Here is a 20,281-nt window from a genome sequence, read left to right on the forward strand (position 1 = left end):
TCCTTCCAATAGGAAGGAGACCAGAATTGCATGCAATATTCCAAAAGTGGCCTAACCAGTGTTCTTACAGCTGCAACATGACCTCCCAACTCCTGTACTCGATACTCTGACCAATAAAGGAAAGCATACCGAATGCCTTCTTCACTATCCTATCTACCTGTGACTCTCCTTTGAAGGAGCTATCAACCTGAACTCCAAGGTCTCTTTGTTCAGCAACATTCCCTAGGACCTTACAATTAAGTGTACAAGTCCTGCTAAGATTTGTTTTCCCAAAATGCAGCACCTCACATTTATTTAAACTCTATCTGCCATTCCTCAACTGTATCTATCCTGTCTAACTCGACATCTTTTGTAGGTTTAAGTGAGATCACCTCTCATTCTTTGAAGCTTGAGAATACTTGAGTTTTCCCAATCTCTCTCCAAAGGACAGTCCCACCAACCTGGGAAAAAGTCTGGGGAATTTAACATACCTTTTAAATTCTTACATTATCACCCAAGAACTCCCCATCTCCAATTATTTGAAATAGAAGTAACCTGGTCAGACCCTCAAGCCCATTTATATAAACAAATCAAGAATAAGGCTTCACAAAGGGGAAAGCACGCCAAACAAATTTATTAGAACTTTTTGAGGAGGTAACAAGCAGGAAAACCAATAGATGTGATGTGTCTGAATTTCCAAATGGCATTCGATAAGATGCTGCACATAAAGCTACTTTATTAATAGAAGTGAATGTACTGTCACCCATTAACGGATAGACATAAAGGTAGGTGATGAGGTAAGTCGTGAGGATGACACAGTTCCACATTGAGAGTGTGCTTGCAGACTTGACACAACATGGTATAGGAAATTGTGATGTTTACCAGTTGAATATTATTAAATGAACAGAAACAATGGAAAACTGTAGTGCAGAGGGGTTTGGGGGTCCTCATGCAAGAATCCCAAAATCCCAATATCAGTAGGTAATAAGGAAGGCAAATGGACTGTTGACCCATATTTTGTAGGCAATGGAGTATAAAATTAGGGACATCTTGCTAAAATTAAAGGCTCTAATTAATCATACCTGGAATGCAGTGAACAATTTTGGTCTTTTCTAAGGAAAGATATAATGGCTTTAGAGGCAGTCGAAGGAGGTCAATTCATGGTATAGAGGGTCCATCCTAAAGGAATGGTTGAGCAGCTGGAGTTTAGAGGAATGAGAGGGAACGTTATTGAAACATACAAGATTCTTAGGGGACTGGTAGGGATTGTTTTCTGTTATGGGAGTCTAGGACCAGAAGTCAAAATCTGAGAGTAAACAGTCATAGAATCATACAGCACAGAAACAGATCATTTAGTCCCACCTTATCTACACCAACCAGATATCCTAAACTGATCTAGTCCCATTTGCCAGCATTTGGCCCATATCCCTCATAACCTTCCTATTCATGTATTTTTAATGCCTTTCAAATGTTGTAATTGCACCTGCATCCACCACCTCCTCTGGTAGCTCGTTCCACACACACACCACCCTCTGCATGAAAAGGTTACCCCACAGGTCCTTTTAAAATCTTTCCCCTCTCACCCTAAACCTATGTCCTCGAGTTCTGGACTGCCTTACTTGGGGGGAGAAAAGACCTTGGTTATTTAATCTATGCCCCTCATGATTTTATAAACCTTTAATAGGTCACTCCTCAGCCTCTGACACTGCAGGGGAAAAACCCAGCCTATTCAATCTCTCCTCATAGCTCAGACATTTCATTCCCAGCAACATTCCTGTAAATCTTTTTTGGATCCTTAACAACATCTTCCCTATTAGCAGGGAGACCAGAATTGGATGGAGCATTCCAAAAGTGGTCTCACCACAATCCTGTACAGCTGCCATATAATATCCTAACTCTTACATTCAATGCACTGACCAACACCCATTGAGGACAGAATTTCTCCTCTGGGGGTACTGTGCAGAATTCCTTACCACAGAGGGCTGGTGAGGTTGGGTTTTTAAGTATATTCAAGGTTGAGATGGACAGATATTTAATCAAAAAGATCATCAGGTGTTTTGGGGAATAGATCAGTCTCCAATCAGTCATTACCTTATTGAATGGTGAAGCACTCCCAAGGGATGAACGGCCTACTTTTGCTTCTATGCCTAATAATCTGTTGACTTAATCAAATTGGATTATTGTTAATTTTGCAACGTCTTCAATTCCCTCGCCCCTTCGTTCAATATCCTTTCATGCCCTTACCTAACAAAAGACTAAAACTTTCATCCTTGAAAGCACCAATTTCCTTAACATGACAACCCGTTTTGTAAGTGTTCCAAATTGCACCTTTCTTTTGTGTTGATGACCTCCCTCCTGATTTCACACTGTCCTATTTACAGTGAAGGCTGTCATGTCCTGGATTTAGTTTCCCTGTATTAACCTGATGAAATCCTTTTCATTTGAATATTTTAAACACTTTGATCAGATCATATTTTAATTTCAATTACTCAAGAGGATGTAAATTAGTTTGAGGCCACATTCATAACTTTTTAAGGCCAAGTGCTGAGCAACATCGTAGCAGGAGCTTCACCATACAGACTGTAAAACATTCAGAAAGTGAACCAGTAACTACAGCACAACATCAAGGGGCAGATAGTAAATACCAGCATTGCCAGCTATGTCCAATGACAAACGCACATTTTACAAGACTGGTAGTAATCCAGGTGGAGGCCTGCCCATTACACCAGCAGAAGCCCATTTTAACAGTGGTAAATGAGCAAATCTAATTGCCATAGAACCCCTGATATAATGCCCACAGACACCCAACTATAACTGATTACAACTATAGACAGCCAGTTGTGCTCCCTTCAGTTACCAAGCTGCAATTCCAGTTGATGCCCGGCTGTAATGCATCCTTGTGTGCTATCGCTGCCATATATGTCATTCTCAACAGTGTTGTTCTTGCTGGCTGCACTGAATTCTGGAAAAGTTTTGTGAACTTTCCAGGTTGCAGATGGCTTCTGTATTACTGCCTTCCTTTGTGTGATTTCTGAGCGTTGTAGAGAATTGAAGGAGCTTTGAACCATCTGTACTCTGAAGCAATGTATGTTCCATTGATCACATCCACTGAACCGGCTGTATTGACTTTGTAGTTAATGGATGTTGCATATCTGGTTGTCCTCTATTCTCAGTTGCCCAAGAATCACCACTTCAAACTGCTGGACTGTTGCCGTGGTGATCAAAGTTTCATTCCAGTTGTTTTGGCTGTCAGTTAATTAGATACTGAGTGTGATCAAAAGAGAGGAAGGTCTGAGCTCCACTCTCTTGATCTGAGTGAGCAGGACCAAAAAGGGTCTCTTGGATCTTGCACTCAGTTTGGAGTTTGGCTTTTGATTGTATGTCATCGTGGTCTCTATCTGGGACTTGGCCCTGTGGGTCACAAGCCAGAGTCCCGAAATACAAAAACTAGGTCCAATTTATCCTGTGGTTAGGAAGGATATACAAAATAAAACATCTCAATCTTCATGTGGGACCAGTTGTTCTTTCTGACTGAAACTCTGCAACTCTCTCTGCGTATTCAATCTATTTAACTTCTGTCTTTTGCTATTTTCCTTCAAATTTCCTCCACTCGGCAGATTTACCAGGTTCAAAAGGTGAGCCTTCCTCACTGCTGTGTTTGTGTCATGGTTTAATCTTACCACTCCTTAGTGCATGCACTGATGTCACTTGCACCTTCCTCTATGATGGTGTTGGTTTGGAGGCATGGCCAGTCAGCAGCGAAGTTGAAAATCCATAGCTACCCAACTGTTTACTCAAACCCGGGTTTTCTTTTGTTCTCCTTGTTATTTTTTCCAGACCAGATTTTGTCTTCTCCAGACTAATGCTGTGATCTGGTTTCCAACACAGATCAGTTTGTGCCAGTGTGTTAGACTGTTGTCCACAGGGGTCTCTGACTACCCTAAGTAGCAAGAATCTTGGCAGCCTGGTATCTTCTCTCTGCCCAGCTGCCTCATTGGTCTGCAACTTGTCAACAGGCCAAAACTGTTTCAGTTAAGTCTGTACACTAACAGTGGAACAGGAGAAAGCCATTCAGTCCATTCAGCCTATTTTGCCAATGTACCTTAACACCATTTGCCTGACTTCGATCCAATTGTCTCATTCTCTTAGTGAGCAAAAATTTATTGATCATCTTCAAACTCTGTTCACTCCTAGCAGTCTCGGCCATTGGAGAAATTGTGTGTTCCAGACATCTGCAACATCTTGTGTGAAAATATGTTTTCTGATTTCACTGCTGACCATCCTGCCTCTCGTTTATTGATAATTTGCATATTCTAGCTTTTGCTGGCAATAATAGAAGTGTCTATGTTTGAACGTGGGTCAGGGATCAAACTTCTGAGATGTCTCTTTGGCAGTTTCAGTCTGAAACTTTGTATAATTCTAAGATATGTGTCTGTCTCTGGGGTGTTTTGTCTCTGTCGCTTTGTGGACCTGACTCTGTTTGGGTTGGTCTTTGGAAATATCTCCGAGTGAATAGGTCTGTGAGTGCGCTGTGAGTGGTTCTTGATGCATGCCTCTTTCAGTCTCTATGGGGATATCACTGTGGGAGAGCATCTCTGTCATGTCTGTCTCTGGGTGGGCCTCCTGTCTTTGTGTTGCGCATGTTCCTGTCAGGGTCTGTCTGCATGGGGCTGTCTCTGTGGGCCAATGTCCCTGCCTCTGTATTGAATTTCCTTTCGCCTGTGGAGTTGGGTCTAAGGGAAGGGAAGTGGGAAGTTAGATGGACCCCATGTCAGTATAGCTCCCTCGTGTTTCTGTTATCAAAGGGACAAGTCAGGTACTTGCTGCTCACTCGATAGCTCCATTAGTGCATAAACCTGCCAAGCTTGGGGGTTTTCAACCAAGCCTTTCAGTGTTGACTAGTGGGGCACAACCATGATGATCCCATACATTCGCTGACCTCCCTCTAGGGTGGGAGCTGTGTTAAGGGGGTGCTACTCCTAAGGCTGCAGAGTTGCTGGTCCTCTGAATGGGCCTTCAGCTTTGCCAGCCTGTTAAAAAAATCTGGAGGCTGCCCTCTCAGATATTGTGCTCTTGAGGACTCCTGTTTAGTCCTTTCCTAAAGGTCCCAAACCCACAGGGAAATTTAGCCCAGTCCATTCAAGCCTGCATTTGCTGTCTCTCACGTGGGCTCATTAATACGAGTTGAATGCGGCTGCTTGCTGTTGCTTGTGATTCTGAATTGCTGCACGATCTTTAACATAATTAGTTCACCTCCATGTTCATAATTGATCTTGTCTTCTCCGCTCTCTCCCCTTTCCTAAACTCTGCTTTTTCTGTTCTTAGAAATATTATGGGCTGGATTCAAAATTTGGAGACATCGAGCAGTGGATGGTAATGTCTGCACAATTTGTAGAATCCTCACTTTCCCACCCCTACTATTCAGAAGTAATCTTTTGAGGTTATTGTTGTATAAGACAGTGACTGAAAGGGTTAGCTGGCATCATGTGATGAACTCCACCCATCAGGATACGTCAGGCTCCTGTTCCTGGGAGGAGCTATAACCTTGTTCAAATTTGCAAGGTAACAATATTGTGTACTTACTTGAAAGTGTAGCTTGTGTTCTTACAAAAGACTCTCATGTAGCTCTTAATGTAATTAGTTATAAAGTACTTTGTAAAACACCTGTTTATCAAGATTGAACCCCATTTCTGCCTAAGACTCAGTGGGAATCCTCTGCATTTGGTATCAATAACTTAAACAAATACCATTCAGAAGGATTGGTAACAGTGAATATACCCAAAGTATCTCTCATGATTCTGTTGGACATAATCATGACAGATACCATGCAGATTGAGCTACTATCTGAAAATGCATCAATTATCAGTAAAGTGGACTAGGTCTTATTATCTGATTTCCTTTGAACTTTGGTGAGACTTGAAGTCTGGGTGGTTGAAATACCCTCACTATCCAGGAGGTAGTATCATTCTTCCATTTCCTCATTGGATTGAATATTTCCTCTTCACTGAAATTCAGGAATAAGTCCAGGAGGGTCTACCAGAAAACAGGGTCTGACTGATGGGAGACTGACCAGAGTCTTCAAAACACAAAACAATTCAGGATTCAGTTGTGAGCTGTACGTTCATGTACCTCATTACACCTGAGTGTACACTATACTTGTATGTATGCCCCTGTACCTGAGTGCGCATAGTGTATCTCTGTAAACCTCGATGTACACGTTATAGCTCCATGTACCCTTATGTGCTTCTGTGTATGCACACTGTGCTGGTGTACTTCAGTATGCACTGTAGCTCTGTTGTATCCCTATGCACACACTGTACCTCTATTAACATAGTCTGTGCACATTGCACTTCCATGTACCTCTGTTCACTCTAAACCTTGGTGTACCTTTGGTCTACATCTAGATACACTACCTCTGTGTACACACTATAATTGAATAAACACTGTACTTCTATGTACCTCTGTACAAGCACTATACCAATGTGTATGCACTATATCTCTATGTGCACAGTATACCTTTATGTACAGACTTCCATGTGTCTCTGTGCACGCACTGTACCTCCATAAAACTCTGTATACTATTGTGTACACATCGTACATCCTGTATGCATCTGTATATATTCTGTACTGATAACCTCTGCATATACACTACTTCCATGTACCTGTACATATGCACAGTACCTCTGGGCAGATACTATACTTCCATGTATTTCTGTGTCTGCACTATACTTCCATGTGTTTGTGTGTGTGCTGCACCTCTATATGTATTGTTACCTCTGTACTGCCACATGCTTCAGTCTATGCACTGTATCGAACACATGACACCCCTGTGTAACTGTGTACAGTCATTTTAACTAATATACGTACTACACTAACTCCATGAACCTCTATTTATTCACTGTACCTACACTATACACAAGTCAATAGATGTGAAACTGGAAGAGCACAGCAGGTCAGACAGCATCCGAGAAGCAGGAAAGTCAACGTTTAAGACTGAAACCCTTCATCAGGACTGGGGAGGGGGAGGGGTTCATCAGTAGATGGAGGAAGGGGGTGGGGCTTGGGCAAGAATGGTTGGGTGATAGGTGGATGCAGGTAGGGGGTTATTATGATTGGTAAGGGTGGAGCGGATAGGTGAGCAGGAAGATGGACAGGTTAGAACAGGTCAAGGAGGCAAGGAGGAGGGTTGGGGCACCCAGCAAAATATAAAGTGTTGTTCCTCCTGTTTCCATTTGGCCTCACTCTGATAAGAGATACTGAGTTAAAAATCACACAATACCAAGTTATACTCCAATAGATTTAATTGGAAGCACTAGCTTTTGGAGCGCCGCTTCTTCATCAGGAAGGCAGCTAGTGCTTCCAATTAAACCTATTGGAGTATAACCTGGTGTTGTGTGATTTTTTTAAACTTTGTACACAAGATTAGGGTGAATCCAATGAGGTCTTTAATTATATTAAAGGAAAAAGAATAATGAGAGAAAATGAGTCCACTCAAGGACTATAGTGGACATGTATGTTTGGAACTGTAGGAAATGGATGAGGTCCACAGTGAATATTTTTCTTCTGTGTTTACTGTGGAGAAAGACATGATGACTTGGGGAAGTTAGTGGTGATATCTTGGAGTCAGTCCATATCACAGTAGAGGAAGTGCTGGATGTATTATAATGTGTGAAGGTGGATAAATCTCCTGGTCCTGACCAGATGTATCCAAGAACACTGCAATAGGCTAGAGAAGAAATTACGAGAGCCCTGGCTAATATTTTTGCATCATCGTTAGCCACTGTTGAGGTGCTGTAAGACTGGAGCTCGTGAATGTTGTGTCCTTTTTGGAGAAAGGCTGCAAAGAAAAACCAGGGAACTATAGACCAGTAAACTTAACATCTGTGGTAGGTTACTTGCAAAGATTCTGAGAGTAAGATATACGTGCATGTAGAAAGACAGGGTTTGATTAGGAGCAGTCAGCATGGCTTTGTGCATGGGAGATCATGCTTCACAAATTTGAAGAGAGTTCTTTGAAGTGACCAGGAAAGTTTATGAGGGCAGGGCAATGGGACATAGTCTATGTAGATTTCAGTAAGGCCACTGATATGTTCCACATGGTAGGCTGCTGGAAGGTTAGATTGTATGAAATAATCCAGGGGGAGCTGGCAAATTGGATCCACAATTGGATTGATGGTAGGAAGTAGAGAGTAATAGTGGAAGGATGCTTCTCGGACTGGAGACCTGTGACTAGTGGTGTACCTCAGGGGTGTTGCTGGAACCATTGCTATTTGTTATCTATATCAATGATTTGGATGGGAATGTACAAGGTATGGTTAGTACGTTTGCAGATAACGCTAAAATAAATGGTGATGTGGACAGTGAGGAAAGTTCTCAGAAATTGCAACAGGATCTTGATCAGCTGGGGAAGTGGACCAAGAAATGGCAAGTGGAATTCAGTATAGATAAATATGATGTCTTGCTTTTTGGCAAGTTAAATCAAGGTAGGGGTTTCATGGTGAATGGTAGGGTCTTAAGGAGTGTAGTGGAATGGAGAGACCTTGGAGTTCAGGTGCACAGTTTTCTGAAATTGGAGACACCCGGAGACAGGGCAGTGAAAGAGGGTTTTGGCACACTGGCCTTGATCGGTCAGGGTGTTGAGCATAGAAGTTGGGAAGTTCTGTTGTAGTTGTACAGGACCTTGGTGAGGCTGCACTTGGAGTATTGTGTTCAGTTTTGATCAACTTGCTCTAGGAAGGATGTTATTGAACTGGAAAGACTGCAAAAGAAATTTACAAGGATGTTGTCGGGACTCAATGGCCTCAATTATAGGGAGAAGTTAGACAAGCTAGGACTTTTTTTGTTTACAGCATAGGAGACTGAGGGGGGATCTTATGGAAGTGTATAAGATCATGAGAGGCACGGATAGGGTGAATGCACTTAGTCTTTTTCCCAGGGTTGGGGAATCGAGGACGAGACACCATCAGTTTAGGGTTAGAGGGGAAAGAGTAAAAGGGAACCTGAGGGGCAACTTATTTACACAGAGGATGGTATGCAAATGGAATGAACTGCCACCAGATGTGGTTGAGGTGGATGCATTAACGACATTTAAAAGGCATTTGGTCAAAATATAAGTAGGAAAAGTTTAGAAGGACATGGGGCTAGCATGGTTGGATATTTGGTCGGCATAGACCGGTTTGGGCTGAGCGACGTGTCTCCATGCTGTAGGATTGTATGACAGTCCTACTTTACTGATCAGAATATTGAGTACAGGCATTGGGAAGTCATGTTGTGGCTGTACAGAACATTAGTTAGGGCACTTTTGGAATATTGTGAGCAATTCTGGTCTCCCTATCGGAAAGATGTGAAACTTGAAAGGGTTCAGAAAAGATTTGCAAGGATGTTGCGAGGGTTGGAGGATTTGAGTTATAGGGAGAGGTTGAATAGGCTAGGGCTGTTTAGTGCCCTTATAGAGGTTTATAAAATCATGAAGGGCATAGTTAGGATAAATAAACAAAGTCTTTTCCCTGAGGTGGGGGAGTCCAGAACTGGAGGGCATAGATTTAGGTTGAGAGGAAAAGATATAAAAAGGACATAAAGGGCAACTTTTTCACAAAGAGGGTGGTGCGTGTATGGAATGAGGAAGTGGTGGAGGTTGGTATAATTGCAGCATTTAAAAGGCATCTGGATGGGTATATGAATAGGAAAGGTTCACGGGGATATGGGCCAAGTGCTGGCAAACGGGACTAGATTAGGTTAGATTGTCTGGTCGGCATGGACAAGTTGTACTTCTCTATGACAGTGGAGGAGGCCACTGGGTGAGTCAGAGAGGGAATTAAATTGGAAGACAACTGGAAGGTCAAGTGGGTTAGTGCATGCAGAGTGGAGATGCTCCATGAACTGGTGTGTGAGTCTGTGTTTGGTCTCCCCGATACAGAGGAGACCACATCCGGAGCAACGGATACAGTAGAGGAGGTTGATGATGTGCAGGATCTAGAAGGATTGTTTAGGGCCTTGGATGGAGGTGAGAGGGGACCTTTTGCAGGTGCAACACCTGCCCCTCACACCTCGCCTCCGTCCAAGGTCCCAAACAATCCATCCAGATCCAACAGAGATTCACCTGCACATCATCTAACCTCCTCTATTGCATCCGTTGCTCCTGATGTGGTCTCCTCCGTATCAGGGAGATCAAATGCAGACTTGGGGACCGGTTTGCAGAGAATCTGCACTCTGCCTGTGCTAACCAACTCGACTTTCCAGTTGCTATCCATTTAATTTCCCTTCCTACTCGCCTGGTGACATGTCCATCCTTAGCCACCTCCACTGTCCAAGTGAGGCCGAATGGAAACTGGAGGAATAACCCCTTCTATGTATTATTTTGCCTGGGAAGCTTACAGCCCAATAGCCTCGAATTCAAATTCACCAGCTTCAAAATCCCTCCTTCCCCCAGCTTCTCCAGCATCTAGCCTGATCCTCTTCTGCACATCCCTGACCTGTTCTATCCTGTCCATCTTCCTACTCACCTATCCACTCCATCCTTCCGACTGACCAATCATTCTAACCTCCTACCTGCATCCACTTACTATCACCATCTCACCTACCCTTTCCCTAGTCCAACCCTCCTACCTCTATTTACTTCTGGACTCCCCTCCCCTCCCCAGTCCTGACGAAGGGTTCAGCACAAAACATTGATTTCCCTGCTCTTCAGATGGTGTCTGATCTGTGCTCTTCAGAGTCAATGGATATGAAGCTTGGTTTCCAGCATCTGCAGTCATTACTGTTTCCTACCCAAACACGATTGCTCCCTACATGTATCTCTGTATATATTCTGGACATCCCCTGTTCCTCAAAGTAAGAACTATACCTTCATATACCTCTGCAAACTCTTTGCATCTCCAGATACTTCTGTGTTCATGATATATTATGGCATAGATTTCAGACCAGACAAGACTGTACCAATAAGACAGTCATGTGGCCTCACAAAGTATGATGTCCCATCTCTCTCTGTATGTATATTGACAATAACATTAGTAAGAGCAGAATGCAGACAAGCTGTGTAAACCTATGATATTCGTAGCCTTATAAATAGTTAATGCTGCAAATAAACCTCATGATATTGGTCTCAAGAATAACCTTCTTCTCTGTGGTATATGTTACATGATTTAAAATAGAAAACCACAAAGGGCATCACTGTACCATTGTGTCCATTGTGTCTGTGCTGTAACCCAGGTGTGAGTTACCATGGTTTTTGTATGTTAACGGTATTCCCTTGCTGGCAAGGTGTTAAGTAACAAAAGTGTCCTTTCCTGCTGTCAGGCCTCTGGGTTGCCTCATGTTGCAAAGGCCTCTAGACTATTTCCAGTTGCCCCTATGTCCATGCCCCCACTCCACCCCTTTTCTCTCTCTCTCTAGCCACCCCCCGCCCCTTCCACCCACTCCGTCCCCAGTGCCATCAGTCTCTCATCTACCTTGGTCATAAAAAGGCACTGTATAGAAAATGGTGTGGTTTCGGGTTCCATCTCTGACTTCCTTCTACAGGGAGTGATGAATCCTCCAGCCCACATCTCTCCACACCCTTGATCTTTCACATTTTCAGTTGCATGCATCCTTTATGAGCTATCATCCTTTCAGTTTGTGAGATATTCCTGACTAATTGTTGCTGTACCCTTGATCGAACTGTTCACAAACTCCTGCATTTTTCTTCTCCTGGCTGTACAGGAAGACAGTGAAAAATACTCTCGCAGGTTCAGAAGACACACTTCGGTTTGTATCTCTCTCTCTCTCTCTTTCTCTCTCTCTTTCTCTCTCTCTTTGTGATCTCCACTTTCTTTCCTTCTCTCTGTCTGTAACTCTCTTCCCTCGTCTCATTCTGTCTCTCTCTCCTCCTCTCTTTCTCTGCTTTTCACACTATCTCTCTGCTTTTATAAGTTTTAGTTCTAATATTTCTTTCCTTCTCTTGCTCTTTCTCAATTTCTTGTCAACTTCCTGCGATGCCTGTTCCTCATTGTCTTTTGGAACCTATTAGAAGCCTTTGACAGTTTGACCACATTATTATTTCCTAAGATTGCTCTCACCCTGTTTGAATCTTAACCATATATGCCTCTTCTGAAAATTACCTACTGTGGCTTCTCTTCCAGGTCCCGCATCAGTGCCTCTGTCAAGGATCCTCCCTCCTTTTTTTAGTGTTACTCATTCAGGGATCGATAGCTACACCAGCATTTATTGTCCATCTACCCAAAAGGCAGTTGAGAGTCAACCACTTTTATGTGGGTCAGGAGTCACTTGTACACCAGACCAGGTAAAGACAGCAGTTTCATCGAATCCCTACAGTGTGGAAGCAGGCCATTCGGTTCATTGATTCCACACTAACCCTTCAAAGAGCATCCCACCCAGGCCCTCACCCCTACCTTATCTCTGTAACCCTGCATTCCCTATGGCTCAGCCACTTAACCTGCACATCCCTGGACAGTGTGGGAAATTTAGCGTGGCTACTCCACCCAACTTGCACATCTTTGGGCTGTGGGATGAACCAAGAAGAAACCCACAGAGAATGTGCAAACTCCACACACAGACGTTAGTCACCGAGATGGGTTTTTCTGACAGTTGACGGTGGTTTCATGGTCATCATTAGATTTTGAATTGCAGACTTTTAAAAAATTGAATTCAAATTCCAATTTGAACATTACCTGGATCTCTGGATTAATAGTCTAGCAATAATGCCACTAGGCTATCACTTCCCCTAAGACCATAAGAAACAGGAACAGGGGAAGGCTGTTCAACTCCTTGAGCCTGCTCTGTCATTCAATAGGGTCATGGCTGATCCAACAGTCCTCAAGTCCACTTGCTGCATTTTCTCTATAACCCTACTCAAAAATCTGTGTCTCAATCCTAAATAAACACAATAAATCTGCCCCCATAGCTCTCTGTGGCAAGGAGTTCCAAAGACACTCAACCCACTGAGATATGAAATTCCTCCTGATCTTGGACTTAAATTGGTACCACATTATTCTGAGACAATGCCCCCTGACTGTAGACTCTTCCATGAGGAAAAAAGATCTCAGAATTTACCCTATCAAGCCCCTTAAGAATCCTCTCATTCTTCCAAATGCCAATAAGTAGATTTCCAATCTGTTCAACCTTTGGTCATAATACCTTCATATCAGGGATCATCCCAATGAAGCATTTCTGAATTGTCTCTAATGAGATGATATCTTTCCTTAAATAAGTGGACCAAAACTGCTCACATTACTCCAAAATATATGGGTCACCAGCATCTTGTACAGTTGCAGTAAGACTTCCTTACTCTTATACTCCTACCTCCTTGAAATAAAGGACAATATTCTATTAGCCTTCTTGATTATTGCTGTGCCTGCGTGCTAGCTTTCCATGTTTCTTGCACGGGTACCTCCAAGTCCCTTTGTGTTGCAGGTTTCTGCAGATTTTCTCCATTTAAATATTTTGTTGTTTTGTCCTCCCTTCCAAATGAACAGCTCCACATTATACTCCATTTGCCAACTTTTTTTGCCCACCTACCTAACCTATCAATGTCTCGCTGTAAACCATTGGTATTTCTCTCGTAACTGGCCTTTACAACTATTTTTATGTCATTGAAAACTTGGCTGCAGTACATTTGTTTCCTTCCTCCAAATCATTCATATGTAATGTAAACAATTGCAGACCTTGTACTGATTCTTGCGGAACCCCAATGACTACAGATCAGCAACCTGAAAAAGAATCCCCTATCTTGCTCATTAGCTAATTCACTGTCCATGCCAATATACTATCTCCAACACCTTTCAACTAATGCAGCTCGTCAAATGCCTTCTCTGAAGTCCAACACATCTACTAGTTCCCCTCTATCCTCTCTGGTTCAGAATTTTTTTGAAAATCTCTAATAAATTTCCCTTTCGTGAAGCCATGCTGACTCTGCTGGGTGAAATGCCGATTTTCCAAATGTGCTGCTATTACTTGATAATTAATTCCAACATCCTTTCAACAATAAATGTTAGGCTAATCGGCCAATAGTTACCTGCTTTTTGCTTCCCTTCCATCTTGAATAGTGGTGTCACACTGGCAGTTCTCTGGAGTCTAAGGAGTTCTGGCATATTACAACCAATGCATCCAATATCTCTGTAGCTACTTCTTTTAAGATCCCAGGATGCAAACCATCTGGACCAAGGGAGTTATCTGCCTTTAGCCCCATTAGTTTGTTTATTACTACTTCTCTAATAATGTGGTGATGGTATTTAATCCTTCCTCATATTCTTTAGAGTTAATAGGATGTTCAAAATGTCTTCCACCATAAAGACTGATGCAAAAGATCTGTTTAGCTTTACTGCCAATTACTTATTACTCATAACTGTCTCCCTCAATTCATTTTGACCTCTTTCTTCCTTCTAATACATTTAAAGAAGTCCTCACTGTCAGTTTTTATATTCTGCTCTAGTTTGCTCTGATAGTTTGTTCCTTTTTTATTTTTGTTTCTGTATCTCCCTCTTTTCTCTGTCCCTCTTTGCTCCTTCCACTCTTTCTTTTTCTGTGTTGCTTTCTTCTCCGTGTCTTCATGTCCCTTTTTCTCTCACTGTCTCTCTGGCTAATCGTGTATGTGTCTCTCTCTGTCTCTCCTCCTACTATTCTCTCTATCTCTCTCACACACACACTCTCTTTGTCATTCTCTCTATCTCACTCACTGTGTGGTGTGTGTCAATCTCCCCTCATTCACTTGCTCTGTTCCTTCGATTTCCAGATGCTCAGAAGATATTATTTATTTGTTCAAACTCTTGTTTCTTGTGCAGGTATCTGATGAAGATGACTGGACCTCAGTGGGGAGTCGTGGTAGTACCCGGGTTAGTACCATTTTATTCCTATGACAATGACTTTTGGAGACCTTGGTTTGCGGTTTGGTTCCCTGGCAAGTTCCAGTCTGGAAATGTGGATTTCTGTCAGCCTATGTGAATATGCGGGCTTTCTCTGGCACAGGGGATGGAATGGGATGTTCTCAGGTCATTCCCACATGCCTCTCTTTAACCAGATTCACTGCAAATGGTAGATTCTAATTTCACAACTGTTATGATGTCAAGTGCTGAGCAAATAGTCATTGTGCTATTTTAGCATTTAAGCAACATTTAATTAGAATGTCTGGGCCCAGTGCAGGGCCATGGAATGTTTTGGCTTTCCTGATTTTCTTAGGTGTTAAGCACAAGGGGCCCAGAAAAGCTCCCCCAACTGAAAGCTATTGACTGTATTTAAGCAGTCACTGTTTGATTTGGATTCTGTGTGGTCACACGCACAATGTTATTTGAGTTTCTTGTTTGGATACCATTTAATTTGGGGTCTGTATGATCATCTACAGTTTGATTTGGGGTCTGTGTGATCATTTACAGTTTGATTTGGAGACCATGTGGACATTTGCATTGTTTCTGTTGGGAACTTAGTGGTTGTTTATCCGGTTTGATTTGGGTAATGTTGGCACAAACAGTTTCTTTTGAGGGCAGTGTAGACAGATAAAGCAGTTTGATTTGTGATGACTGTGGACAGATACATAATTTGATTTGATGTCTCTGTGGTTGGTTGTGCCATCTGATTTGGGAACCAAAATTTGGATTGTCTGTATACTCCCCCTGCCCAATTTAAGTTTGTGCTCACTTTCTCGTGTGGATGTTCAAGCTACTTAGAAGGCTGCAACTATCATGCCCATGGTGTGGAGTGCTAGTGAATGGTATTGTGTCACAACTCTTGGGTTCTGCTCAGATTACACCAAGAATATCTATGTGAGTTTGGTTCATAGCAAAAAGCATTGTAAATGAAGTGTGGATCTAGAGCCCAAGCCAAACCTGACACTTGAGTAAATGGAGTCTCATTGAACTTCAGACTCAATCAAACCTTCATACTTGGAATAACTATTCCATTGTCTGTGTGAATGTTAATATACTTCAGTTGAGGGCAGCATGGTGGCTCAGTGGTTAGCACTGCTGCCTCACAGCACCAGGGACCCAGGTTTGATTCCAGCTGAGGGCGACTGTCTGTGTGGAGTTTGCACATTCTCCCCATGTCTGTGTGGGTTTCCTCCAGGTACTCCATTTCCTCCCACAGTCCAAAGATGTGCAGGTCAGGTGAATTGGCCATGCTAAATTGCCCGTAGTGTTAGGTGCATTAGTCAGAGGGAAATATGTCTAGATGGCTTACTCTTCGGAGGGTCGGTGTGGACTGGTTGGGCCAAAGAGCCTTGTAAAAAAATCTAATCTAATCTAATTTTAAATGATGTCTATGAAGATCTGCTGCAAAATCCAACACATTAATAATCGTAGTGGAAAGATTGGCCGTTAAAAAGAAAGGTCCACGTTAAGAATTGTTACCTTGCTGAATAATTACTTGTCATCAGTTTTTATGGTACCGCAAGAGGTCAGTAACTTGGGAATCGAAAGGGATCACAGATTGATTCAGAGACAAAAAAAAATTATGGAATTAATTTGAGGGAGTCAACAGAAATGTAAGAATTCTTTTTGCTGAAAAGTGCTGTATCCCTAGGAATGGATATCTTGCCTAACAAGTTTATAAGAGCATTTTTAGATCATTACTTTAGATTGGAAAATTGTGCATACTGCAATAAACCATAAGACCACATGACTACAAGGAATAGAAACAGGAGTAGGCCATTCAGCCTCTCGAACATGCTTTACCATTCAATAGAATCATGGCTGATCCAACATTGCTCATATCCATTTTCCTGACTTTTCTCCATAACCCTTGGTTCCTAAACTGTTCGATCTCAGCTTTAAGTATGCACAAGGACTCTGCCCCCACAGCTGTCCGTGGGAAAGAGTTCCAAAGATTCCACCCCTCTGGGAGAAAAGAAATCCTCCTCATCTCTATCTTAAATTGGCATCTCTTTATTCCAAAACTGTGCCGTTGGTCCTGGACTCTCCCATGAGGGGAGACATCCTTTCAGATTTACCTGTCGAGACCTTTAAGAACTCTGTATGTTTCAATGAGATCACCTCTCATTCTTCTAAATTGAGTGAGACAGGTCCCATCCCAATTAGCCTTTGCTCATAAGGTGCACAGTAGGAAAAGTACAAAAACCTTTCAGCTGGTCGGGCAGTTTAGAATAAGGTACACATCTACACTGGAACTCTCTTCTGAAATGGCACTCGATATTGGAATAAATGCTCGTCTTAAAACTAAGATTGTTAACTTTTTGTTTACTGAGGTTTTCAGACATTTGGGACAAAGGTGATTATACGGAGTTAAGTTACAGGTCAGCCATGATCTCCATGAATGAGGTAGCAGAGTTAGATTAAATGGTTTACACCTGTTCCTATAAGTTAATTATCTCCGATTGTTCCCATGATTAGTAACAGACTTGTCTCCACCATAATGGTATCCCTGCGTGTTATACAGTGACTGTAGTGCTATACAGTGACGGACCTGTTACCATCAGTAATATATCTAAAAATATATTAGTGTTAGAGTAACAAACTTGTATCCCGGTGAAGTGTTGTGCAGTGACAGACCTGACCCCAGAGTATTCTACCCTAATATACAGTGACAGACCCATACCACCAGTACTGTACCCCAGTGTCATACATGGAATGACCTGTCCCCACTTGTACTGTACCATGTATATAGTGATGGGCACACACCCTCCAGTACTGTACTTGTGTTCTCCAATGAATGACATGTCCCCACCTGTAATGTACCTACGATATTCAGTGACAGACCTGTCCTACCAAATCCATACTCCAATATTTTTAGTAAGACCTGTACCTACCAGTACTGTAATCCAGTTTATACTGTTGGACCTTGCAAAGTCTCTTTCAGTTCAGATATTGATATTTTATTTGGAAAGATAAACTGGAAAATAAAAGCTTGGATTATCAGTTTTCTTTACAATGTGAGGGAAAAGTTGAAGTATGTAGTCATTCAATGATTACATAAGAGCAGATACGCCTGGAAGCTGGATTTTGATACTTTTGTTATACCTGCTGGCAACAGGTGTCTTTGCAAACAAAAACTGCCAAACAGCAGCTTGTAGATTGGGTTCAATGAAGATGGATAATGATCGGCACTCAATCATTCAAATATCTACCAGCAAGCGAGATCACGCTCTAATACTGGTGGTCTGATTTATGAACATCTGACTTACAAGTGATTGTAGTTGGGAACATAATCTCATACATAGTTTTAAAATTTAAAGACTTAATATATGAATATTCTTGTACTTATAAACAACTGCTTTCCATTGTCCTGCTAATGGAACCCATTCGCAACTCACCCTGTGTAAAACAAGAACTGCAAATGCCGGAAATCTGAAACAAAAACAGAAATTGCTGGAGAAACTCTGCAGGTCTGACAACAATGGTAGAAAGAAAATACAGTTAACATTTAGAGTGTTAGGTGTTAGGTGACCCTTCTTCAGAACAGCTTTTCAGTTCTGATCCATCGACATTTTTTGCCTGTATTTTCAACATGTAATATTCTTGCCCATCCTGTGTGTGAATGATTGTGTGCTTGGATTCAAAAGGGGTGTGGTTTAAATGTGCATATTAGCAATTGTTGAAGGATAAGTTTGTTCTAATAAATGTTTTATTGTTCATTGATGATACTTGGTACGAGTTTCTTTGATCTTACATCACAGTTACAGTCAGACATTAACTATACAGAGAGTCAGTTATTCATATTTCAGATCTATGATGATTCATGGAATAGTGGGGCTCGGTTTACAGCACACTACTCCCACCAGGGACATGACAATATACATAGTGTACTTATTATTAGAAACAAGGTTTTGCTGATTGATTTAAATTTGCCTGATCATAAATTGATTTTAAGTGTAAATAAGTTGCAACATGGAAACTGATCATCTAATCCAATCAGTTTGTGTTTGTTGTGCAAGTAAATGGTTGCAATTACAAAAATACATCCTGCCTCAATATCGTTTGAACTTATTTTCCTCCTTCCTTCGATCTAATCTAATCCTAAATGTTGACAGTTTCTTCCTCAACCAGGAACCCAGGGTGTGAATTCTGCATCCTCAGTGGTCACTTTATGAAGGGGTTTCTCCTATCCCTGTACCAAATCTCCTGCATTTAATCTTGGCATCTGTGTCGTCTGACATCTGCCATTGAAAAAGGCCTCTTTCTAACTACCTACTCCATGTTTGTATAACTGTAAGCATTTTCAGCATATTTCCCCATTAATCTGTCATGTTTTGATGCAGAGCACCCAGATTAATGCTTTTCCACAAATCGGGGAGATTTTTAGTGAATCTGTAAGTTCCCCTCTCTTAAACCTCAGTGTGAAGCCTAATACTGAACACAGCACTCTGTAATCAAGATCTTTTAAAGGATCATAATTATCTTATGCTTTTTAAAAATATTTTATAACTCTTATGACCAAATCTAGTAGGTAATTAATTTTTTTAACAGCACACATATCTATACATGACATTTTTAAAGTGTGGTGCTCTCAAATTTCTCTGCTCTTCAAGCACTCTTCAAACATGTCTATTGACATTCAAAGCAACCAGTGTGACACCAGACCCATCCCAATTATAATCCTCTCCTGTGTGCTGACAAGCTGATTTTCTTCTTTCACCCGACAGACAGGTTACGAGAGCATTGGTGCCTGTGCAGTGGTAAGATCATGAACACACTGACTGCCTGCTCAGCTAGTGACTCTCACTAACTGGACTAATCGTTGTGCTGCTACTTGGTTTGTTCCATTTACTCAAAATGTGGGCGTTGCTGACTTGTACTGCCCATCATGGTTGCCTTGAGAAGGTGGGATGGGTCTTCTCAGTCTTTGTCACGGTCTGCTTGTCCTATCTGAGGGCAGTTAACCACCTTGTTAAGGGACAAGTTGGAGTTTTAGAACCATTTTTCTGATCCGTTATTTTCTTCCAGATTTTATAACAGAATTCAAGTGGACATTGAATTCAGTTTAAATTAAATTAACTTACTTTGCAGAATTAGCCAACAACAAGGATGGCTAGTCTTCTAATATAACCACAACTTTATGAGACTAAGTTACTGAGGCTGGGGTCTAATTGATCTGCTAATTGATGGAGATTGGAGAGCCTGTTTCCCTTTTGCCTGGGCTCCTCTGCAATCATCTCCTTTCAAACTGTGCCTTGTTTTGAGCTGGCAAATGCCACACCCTCTCTATTAGTGCTAGACTTCTGTTTGTCTGCTAACTATATGTTTGAAAACAAAGAACAAAAAGCCAGAGGCTTTGCATGAGATGCAGGAAGTTCCAGAGATTAAAATCAGGGCAAATCAATTATGATTGAGCTGATACACTGCAGCTCCTAGCCTAAGGGCAA

The 20,281-nt window shown here is 41.9% G+C and overlaps 1 protein-coding gene across 13 annotated transcripts in view; it reads left to right on the top strand.

Moving 5' to 3' along the window:
* The window catches only part of lrrfip1b (leucine rich repeat (in FLII) interacting protein 1b), a 140,185-nt gene that overhangs the window by 45,920 nt on the left and 73,984 nt on the right, over window positions 1-20,281 (top strand). For 7 of the 13 annotated variants that reach the window (XM_060827654.1, XM_060827657.1, XM_060827656.1 and 4 more), the window contains 5 exons: window positions 3,597-3,614; window positions 5,305-5,352; window positions 11,677-11,721; window positions 14,754-14,804; window positions 19,562-19,594. In XM_060827654.1, coding sequence (XP_060683637.1) covers window positions 3,597-3,614; window positions 5,305-5,352; window positions 11,677-11,721; window positions 14,754-14,804; window positions 19,562-19,594 — 195 coding nt within the window. The remainder of the gene's footprint in view (window positions 1-3,596; window positions 3,615-5,304; window positions 5,353-11,676; window positions 11,722-14,753; window positions 14,805-19,561; window positions 19,595-20,281) is intronic. The other 6 variants (XM_060827659.1, XM_060827663.1, XM_060827662.1 and 3 more) reach the window with 4 other exon arrangements.

This window comes from Hemiscyllium ocellatum, chromosome 7 (assembly GCF_020745735.1).
Source record: "Hemiscyllium ocellatum isolate sHemOce1 chromosome 7, sHemOce1.pat.X.cur, whole genome shotgun sequence".
Classification (NCBI taxonomy): Eukaryota; Metazoa; Chordata; class Chondrichthyes; order Orectolobiformes; family Hemiscylliidae; genus Hemiscyllium; species Hemiscyllium ocellatum.